Raw genomic sequence first — 8,821 nt, forward strand, 5'->3', positions numbered from 1 at the left:
AGCTACAAGCTATCGACTGACTGATCTGCACCGTCAGCAGCTGCCAACGTTTCTAACCTGCATGCATCTCGTTAAATCGGAGCGACAAAGTTCTGATGGAGAAACGGCCTGGAGGTGTTAAGTTCTTCCTCAAGGATCATTATTTCAAATTAAGAAACTTTAGAAAAAAGATTTGTAACAATGGACACTTTTTTTTGTGGAAGGATTACATGAAATCCTGCATGAAGTGAATTAAGTTTTTCCAGATCGACCCAAAAACTTCTCATAATTCCAATTTTAAGCACAAAAAATAAAAATGTGGCGAGATGGGAGCATTAAACACTGACTTAACAGCTCTTAAGTTAGAGAATATAACATGGTATCTTTTACCTTGGAGCATCAGAATAAGCACTGGGATCCATGGGGTCCATCTCATCATCATTTTTTCTTCCTAAAGACAAAAAAACATTTTTAAGTAAAATGAAAAAAAAAAAAAAAAATCACCTTTTTCTCTGGAAAACTGTGGAGGAAACTATAAAACAAAGACCTCTTTTGTTCTTGCTGTACGGTGCGATGTCTTCTTTTCTTTGCCGTCTTCTGTCCCGGTCCCTCCCCTCGTCCCTCTCTCGGTCCCGGTCCCGGTCTCGGTCCCGCTCTCGATCCCTGTCCCTCTCCCTGTCGCGCTCTCGCTCTCTGTCGGGCTTCTCAAACGCCGGTCTCTCAGCTCTTTCCTCGCCCCCGTCTATAAAAATAAAATAAAAAAAAGTTTAAGGAATTATCATGCTTCAATTTAAAATCCAAAAATATTCTAAAACATCTGAGTTTAAACTTTATGATCAATATATCCTTCTCTTTGACATCAATAAAGTCCCTTTAAATGACCTTGTGCTTTCATGATCCTAAATGCTTAAATAAATTACAAACAATCAAAGAAAAGCATTATATTATAATGGATAGAATTTAAAACCCACATTAAATAATACAAATCAAAATATGTTTTTTTCCAGACAAAACTTTGGTTCATTTTTATTTAAAGGACCCCCAAAACACCACAAAAGCTTTTAATTATGGAAGGGTGTATATTTCTTCTCCTCTTTAAAACTGCAAACCAAAATAAAAACAAATACATAAAATATGGATGCTGCCTCTAGATACTTTATAATAAAAGGAAAACCATCCAAGTGTTTTTATGCTGCATTCTCTCCAACAGTCACTAGAGGGCGACACTTCAGATCCCCAAATGAGGGAGATTGTAATCCTGTCAGATCATTTTTCTTTTGTGTGGTTAAGAGCTACACAAAATATTAGGAGGCGTCAGGTTTGGGAAGACCCACTTGAAAAGAAATGACCATTTATTTTTTTGTTTAAGGAGGTTGTAAATAAGAATGCTGTAATCTTTACTGCCTGGATAAATAAAAGTTTAAATAAACTATTTATAAAAAACTCTTCTCATTCCTTGCGCAGCTAAAAGTGATTTAAGCTAAGTGGGATAAATCAGTGACGCTTAAAATTTTGCTTTTGTCCCCATTCACTTCCTTTAATTTCAATATTTGTAAAGCTATGTAGGAGTCAAAAGTATTTTATTGTTGATCAAGTTCTATTATATGTTTCTGGTGCTTTTTCTAAAATGATTTATGTTTGTGAACAGCAATAAAAACATGCAAAAAAACAAAGTTTTTTTAAATGCATTTTTTATAACAACAAAATAAAAGTTTTTTTTTTGAACAGATTTGTCTTTTTTAAGTGCAACTCTAAAGTTTCTCAGTAAGAAATGTATTGTCTTTTGCAATAAGATTATAGTAAAAACTATGTGGTAAATGGAGCAACATTATAGCAACAGTTTTTTTAATCTATTGATCCAATATAACACAACATAACTGTTATGAAAACTATTTAAGGGCCTATATCATGCTTTTCTTAAGCCTTATAGAGTAAAGTATGTCCATATATATATGATCATATATTAACTTTGCCACACTAAAGAACTTTTTTTTTCTAAAATATAAGTTATTTTTTGGAGCTCTTTTCCCACCCAGAAGTAAAACGCTCAAAAACCATTTGGGGGTTGTTTTTTGTGAGGAATTAACATTATAATACGCTTAAAAGTGCCTACAAAAAACGCCTAAAAATGTTCATATCAAAATATTTCTCTTTTGTGAGCTGAATAACCCAGAAGCTCATTCAGTCAAGTTCCCAGCACAGATGAATAGCAGGGGATTCAAGCAAATATGTTTACATTTATATGTTTAAGCTTTAATATAAAGATAAATAAACTTTACATGTATTTTAGTTTATTACATTAAATTACATATTCTTGCTATCAATGTTCCTTTTTTGCTTCCTTACTCTCTCGTCAAAGAAGTACAAAAAAGTCTAATATTGTGAAAACAAAATGAAGTATTTCTCTTGTAAGCATAGCAGCTTAATCACTTTAATAACTTCTTACCTTTTGTTTTTTTGGCAGCTTTTGTAATGACTGCTGTGGGATCGTTTGGGGAAAGCCAGGAAACCAGATCCGACTCCATGTTCCAGTAATAAGGAAGACCGCTGGGGAATGATGGAAACAAATAGTTTTAGCTACAAATGAATTTCATTTCAGTGGTACAGATATTAAATGATTTATAAATTCATATTCTTTCAGCCTATTTTAAACACAGCAGAGCAGCTGATCGACTTAATATATACGTACCACGCCGAGTCGAACACTTTGTACCAGTTTGGAGGAAGATTTTCTAACCGAGTGGCTTCATAGTCAACATTGTTGTCATCGTAATCTTCAGCGATAATCTCCTCCTCTATTTCTGTGTTGATGGAGAGAAGAAGTGGTTAACACATAGAGAGAAGGATGAAAGTAACCTTTGGGAGGATGTAAAACACTACCTTGATCTGAAGGTTTAACTATTCCCCTCTTGGCCAAACGGGCCAGCAGTGCTGGAGGAAGAGGCATCTGGAAGCACAGAGGAATAAGCATTAAAGAATGATGGAAATGCTGCCAAATTAGTCAAATTATTACATTTTGATTCACCAATTGTTTGAAGCTACGATTTGAGAAAATCTGATTAAATATTAACTTGTTTTTCTTGGTAAAAAATGCTCTATTACAAACCAATTAAGTTTATTCACAAGCATTTTTGCCTAACTAGTGATTTAAATAAAAGAAAACTGGAACTTTTGTTAGTAAAATTCAACTTTTGGCATTAAAATTAAACAAAAGAATGACTTTTAACCTGATAAACACATATTATAAGAAAATCAATGCCTGAATTAGATAACCGACTAGCTTTTTTTAAGACTTTTTTTGTATTTCTTTAAACCCAAACATAAAAGCACAAAAGAGAATTTCTTTAGCCCAAATTCTGAAAATAAACAGGTTGTATGAACAAATACTGATGTGTACATTAATAGCTTATCTACAGATAAATGCAGATATATTCTAATTCATTCCTACCTCTTTGTGAACAATTTCCCCAACAGGAACACTTTTTAAAGATGTAATATTTGCAGATCCCCCCCAAAAACATTTTAAAAACTGTATAAATTCAGAGCAGGTCAATGAATGAAAGGGATTCTCTGAAGTTATTTTGATATTTCTTGTTGCATGCTACGACTAAAAAAGACTCAGACATCAAAGATTAACATTTTCTCAAATAATAAGGTTAGTTTAACTCAGTCAGTTTTAAAATAACTATTAATAGCAAAGAAATAATCATGAAAATTGTGATTATTTTAGAGCTAAACAACATGTACGAAAACATTTCCAGGCCCGCTTCACAGCTGCGGCTAAAACACTAAAATCAGGTCATTTTTAAGTTTCTAAATATAGTGAAAGACACATCAAACCAAAGAAGGCATTTATATAGGTAATACAAAAGGAAAAAGGTCTGTACCTGATTTTTAAAACGATTATTTCAATCGTTTAAATCAACAAACTACCACACCGAGCGATGAACCGGCGCCGGATTATGACGTCACGGCGCTCAATTGACGACAAGAAGATGGAGGAGTACGCGCGTGAACCTTGGTGAGCTAATCTTTTCTGTTGAAAACAACCTAGAAATATTATTAGTTTGACTCTTGACTTTTATGCCATTTCGACCTGTTATTAAGCGTAACCTGACCAAGTTTAATGGTTTCGTGTTCACTAACGAGAAGTAATATAATGTCAACGAGTATTCTAACATTTCACATCAAACCAATCCGTTATTTCGATAATTATCGAAAAACGATTGTATTTATGAGAAATGCAACATTATTTGTGTACTGCTCGTGATTAGTTTAAATTTATATATTTTTTAACTGCTTTAAACATAGTAGAAACAAATGTTACATTTGTGGCATTTTTAACTGAGTACCTAAAGCAACAAGTTTGTTTGTTTGTTATTGTTTTTGAAGCTGAATAAAATCATTTTTTTATTTTTGTCTAAAAAATTAACATTTTATATAAAAGAATAATGGTATTTATGAATAATAATGGCATTTAAGATACAGTAAATTAATAAATACTGTTACATTGATCTTTAAACCCTAAATCAGGTTTAAAGTTCTCAACACCCTTCAGACATTTTAATGAAGAAGAAAAATAAAAGTTTCCATTACTTCACAGGAAAAGACAGTTGTTTTTTTTATGTCAGGATTTTATTAGAATTTGTCAAACTTGACACTTCTGAGGCTTTAGGTCACAGGGATCTCCTTTAAAGCTGTCTCAATGAATGCTGTTAAATGATTGGACCAGCGAATAATAATTATTCATAATAATAATAATAATAATAATAAATAATCACAATAATTAAACCAAATATTGACAAAGATCCAGTTAAGCATGAAAGAACCAGTTTTGTCATGGTTTACAAAATACTTCTGTATTTTGATGTGATCTTTGATAATGTCAGATAATGTCATTTAATAATATATAGCAGCTAAAATTTGGTTTTGAAGTTCATTATGATCCAAAGATGAATCCTTAAATGTTCTTTGATGTGGAATGATTGTAGGATCTTTCAAAACATCCTTAAGAAATTAATAAAAATGACATTAATTTCTTAGTTTGCCACATTTTATTTAATTTAGATTCTAATATGGATCAATCTGCTCTTTTTTTCCCTCTGAAACAAGTTTAAATTCTGTTCCTGTTCTCCATCGTCTGCCTTGATTCCTTCCTGCAGCCCCTGGAGGATCGTGGATGACTGTGGGGGAGCTTTTACTATGGGTGCAATTGGCGGAGGGGTGTTCCAGGCAGTAAAGGGGTTTCGAAACGCCCCCGCTGTAAGTTTAAACCACAACTCTTGTTCTCTCTGATGCATCTGTTTGTGAGGCTAATAATTAACAGCAGTCTGACCTTTCAGGGTGTTGCTCACAGGCTGAAAGGAAGCACAAACGCAGTGAGAATAAGAGCGCCCCAGATTGGAGGTGAGCACATTTTGCTCTTATGTGTAACAAAAAGTTGCAGGAAAATAAATATTTATTGTCTATTGTCACATTTTTTTTTTTACTCACGTGAACATTTTTGCAGGTAGTTTTGCTGTGTGGGGGGGACTCTTCTCCATGATCGACTGTGGTCTGGTCCGCCTGAGAGGGAAAGAAGACCCGTGGAATTCAATCACCAGCGGGGCCATGACTGGAGCCATTCTAGCAGCGCGCAGTAAGACAGTCCGAGCCCCAAACTCTCAGCAGATCATAGTGTTTGGTGGAACTGAGCATTGAGGGTTTCGTCCTCAGGCGGGCCGTTGACCATGGTGGGCTCCGCCATGATGGGGGGAATATTGCTCGCTCTCATCGAGGGTTTTGGGATCCTGTTGACCAGATACACAGCACAGCAATTTCAGAACCGTGAGTGAAACTCTGAAGCTACAGTCTTGTACAGCCTGGTTACTCTGCTCAGAGCAGAGCAGCCGATCGGTCCTGTTTGCGCTCCAGAACCTCCGACTGGAGCTAACTCCACTCTTTTTCTAGCAAACGCTGACGTCACGTCAGTGTCATGATTTGATTGGCTGGCTATCGATGTGCTCTTAATTCGACTAGTTATTCTAGTGAGACAGAAAAAAATACATTTTTTTCATCTAATTTTTTCCATTGAATTTCTGGGCCATAAAAAATCAAGAGTTAAAAAAAAATCAGAAAGAATATTCAAAGTTTTAAAAGAAATCATTATGTGATGGAATAGAAAAACTCGGTGTGAACGTAGCATGAAACTTTTAAAATGTGAATTTTTATTTTTTTGTCCAAGTGTGAGTTTTTGCTTCTCTGCTTTACCCACCCTAACTTTAGCAAACAATTCAGATCTAAAATTGTAATTGTATTCAACTAGAATATAAACCTGGTTGATGTAAGATTTGTCTCTATATTTAGTGTATACCATATTTATTGCTACCTATTTTCTCTGCAAATGCAGAAGACATCAGAAAAGTGACACCAGGAAAATCTGATTTGCTTTGTTTAAAAAAGTGGTTAATGAGGGAAAAATAAAAGCTGTAGATGGTTGACCCCGTATGGTAAATGTGTATATTTGTGAAGTAAGGATAGTGTAAGTCACACGCACTTGTTACGCGTTGTTTAAAGGATAACCAAACCTTAAATCAACTTTTTTTGGGCTGTTGGCTTTTATTAATGGGGCTTTAAAAATGCTATCTGTCGGTCATTAGCAAATTTTTGACAAATTAAAATAAACTTTAATTCTTAAAGTTTGAGTGCTGCCCCGTTTAGGTTGAATCAAGGCATTACATTTGAATTTCGCGATTGGTCAAAGCAGCGTGGATAAAACTTCTCTAAAATTAGATGATGTTAGGGATTTTCTGACCATAACTTGATCTTCTCTCCTGCAGCAATTCCCTTCACAGATGACCCCAGCCAGCTTCCTCCAAAGAACGCGTAGCAGCAGATTTCAACGTGTGCTGCATCACTAGAACAGGCCAAGAGACGGATGTGAGTCCAAAAGGCTTCATGGTGGGAACACGACTGCTGCTATCAGATGATCAGAGGAGGAAGATCTCTGCAGTGAATATGTGAAGTTGCACTTTTGTTTGCTAACCTCAGGGAGAATTTCCATGTAAATGTTTTATGGATAGACGTTTGTACGTGCTATCCCAAACTGTATGCAATATTATCTTATTTTACGTGTTCTTTCTGTGGTCTTTTGAGGGTAAATGTGTATACAAGATGAATTTACTTATTTATAGTAAAAGAAAAATATATTTAAAAAATAGCTCTGTTGATAAAAAGGAATCTGTTTGGTTCTGTTTGTTTAGTAAAGATGCTCTGGAGCCAGCGGCTGTTTGCTTTTCATGAAGACTAAATCTTCCACAAAGTGTTTGGGTCTCTAAAGCTCAATTATTAACAAGCAGAATCTTAGTTCTTTTATTTATGCACCAACTGCTGATTTATGAAGGAAAATGTGCCGAGTTTGCACCATCGTCTTTTTAATCAGCGAAACACCAAATTTGTCATTCCTGAACACTCACCTTTAGTAAATATTTCAAGCTCCAGGAGGTTCAGCCGATCCTCGTTCCATTCTCTGCTGTCAGGTTTTTGCTCGTCAATCATTCCTCCATGCTTGCAGTTAGGATTCTTTAACTGATATGATCATTTTATGATTTCATAAGTGACCCAAATCTCATCTCAGAGGTGGAGGCTTCAGTTATTCCTGTCGGCTATTTCTCACTTTAATTGCTGATGAATTTCTAAAGTAGATGAGCTCTATTTACTCTTCTAGCACCCATTATATCAGGTTTCTCTGGCAAAGATTGTTCAGAAAAAACATTTTATTGCAATAAAATATATTTATTTATGTAAAGGTTTATAGAAAACAATAAAGTTTAAAGATTTTGCTCAAGAATTTGTGTTACTCTTTTTGTTTATTTTAGAAGTTGTGCTTTTATTTCTGAAATTGCTTTTTTAAAAATAACTTTTCTTTTGAATGTGCTTTGTAGAAACAGTAATTAGAGTCCAAACATCATTTTTGCATCTTATTTTATCAACATTGTTCTTAGTTTTCAAAGTTTGATTTAAAAACTATTTGATTAATGCATCAAAAAGGAAGATGCTGTTTAAATTACCAGCAAATCTTTTGAACATATTCAATTTTTTTAGCTTCTGAAAGACTCTTAAGTCTCTTTTTAGGTCACTTTTTTACATTTTTTCACTGTTGCTTATGTTTTAGAAAAGGATTGTGCAGTTAATCTTTGATGGTTTTAGGTCCTGTGACAGACTGGCGACCTGTCCAGGGTGTACCCCGCCTTCGCCCATCAGTAGCCGGGATAGGCTCCGGCACCCCCGCGACCCCGGAAGGGACAAAGTGGTCAGGAAAATGGATGGATGGATGGATGGATGGATGGATGGTTTTAGGTCACAAATATAGATCACAATTGAGAAAACCCTTTAAATATAAAATTTAAAGCTCCTAAGAAAGTGGAGAAATTCAGAAATATTTGTTTTCATAACTATATAAATTTTTTACTCAAAATTATTAATAAATCTAAACTTGGTTTGGATTTATTTCTTGGTTATAGAAAAATAAATCAATCTATAAGGTTTGATGAGCACTGGCGCCCTCTGCTGACTCTTATATTGTACTGCACTGGTTCTGTCCATGGTCCTGATATTTGCTTTAAACTTTTTAAGAACTGTTTAACACATATATACGCATACATTTTTCTACAATTCTGTTGTTACAGAGGTGAATCTCCTTCTCTCCAATGGTCTCTCCTCCTCTGGCTCCCCTACGTGAAGAGGTGTCTGCCCCCCCTCATCCTTTTAACCGGCTCAGCTTTGTTAATCCTCACAATGACCATCACAGATATGTGCGTGCGCTTGTTTCAGGAACTGGCCGCCGTGCACCATCAGTGAGGGG

General features: G+C 35.0%; 2 protein-coding genes across 3 annotated transcripts in view; one reads left to right on the forward strand and one right to left on the reverse strand.

Annotated features, from left to right (window-relative positions):
• Positions 1-3,997, reverse strand: part of pqbp1 (polyglutamine binding protein 1) — a 4,586-nt gene extending 589 nt beyond the window's left edge. The window contains exons 1-6 of the mRNA XM_024293268.2: positions 3,867-3,997; positions 2,860-2,926; positions 2,669-2,780; positions 2,426-2,526; positions 527-721; positions 370-430 (exon numbers count right to left, since the gene is read on the reverse strand). Of these exons, the coding sequence (XP_024149036.1) occupies positions 370-430; positions 527-721; positions 2,426-2,526; positions 2,669-2,780; positions 2,860-2,926 (536 nt within the window). The 5' untranslated portion in view covers positions 3,867-3,997. The remainder of the gene's footprint in view (positions 1-369; positions 431-526; positions 722-2,425; positions 2,527-2,668; positions 2,781-2,859; positions 2,927-3,866) is intronic.
• Positions 3,870-7,667, forward strand: timm17b (translocase of inner mitochondrial membrane 17 homolog B (yeast)). Of its 2 annotated transcripts, none has more exons than XM_024293269.2 (6): positions 3,870-4,000; positions 5,142-5,241; positions 5,322-5,385; positions 5,489-5,617; positions 5,695-5,805; positions 6,798-7,667. In XM_024293269.2, exons 1-6 carry the CDS (start codon positions 3,924-3,926, stop codon positions 6,845-6,847), a joined length of 531 nt encoding a protein of 176 aa, XP_024149037.1. In that variant the 5' UTR covers positions 3,870-3,923; the 3' UTR covers positions 6,848-7,667. The 2 variants fall into 2 exon arrangements, with proteins under 2 accessions (XP_024149037.1, XP_024149038.1); XM_024293270.2 differs by having other exon boundaries at positions 3,935-4,000; positions 5,092-5,241.
• Positions 7,668-8,821: the final 1,154 nt, after the last annotated feature.

Source organism: Oryzias melastigma, linkage group LG7 (genome assembly GCF_002922805.2).
Source record: "Oryzias melastigma strain HK-1 linkage group LG7, ASM292280v2, whole genome shotgun sequence".
Lineage (NCBI taxonomy): Eukaryota > Metazoa > Chordata > Actinopteri > Beloniformes > Adrianichthyidae > Oryzias > Oryzias melastigma.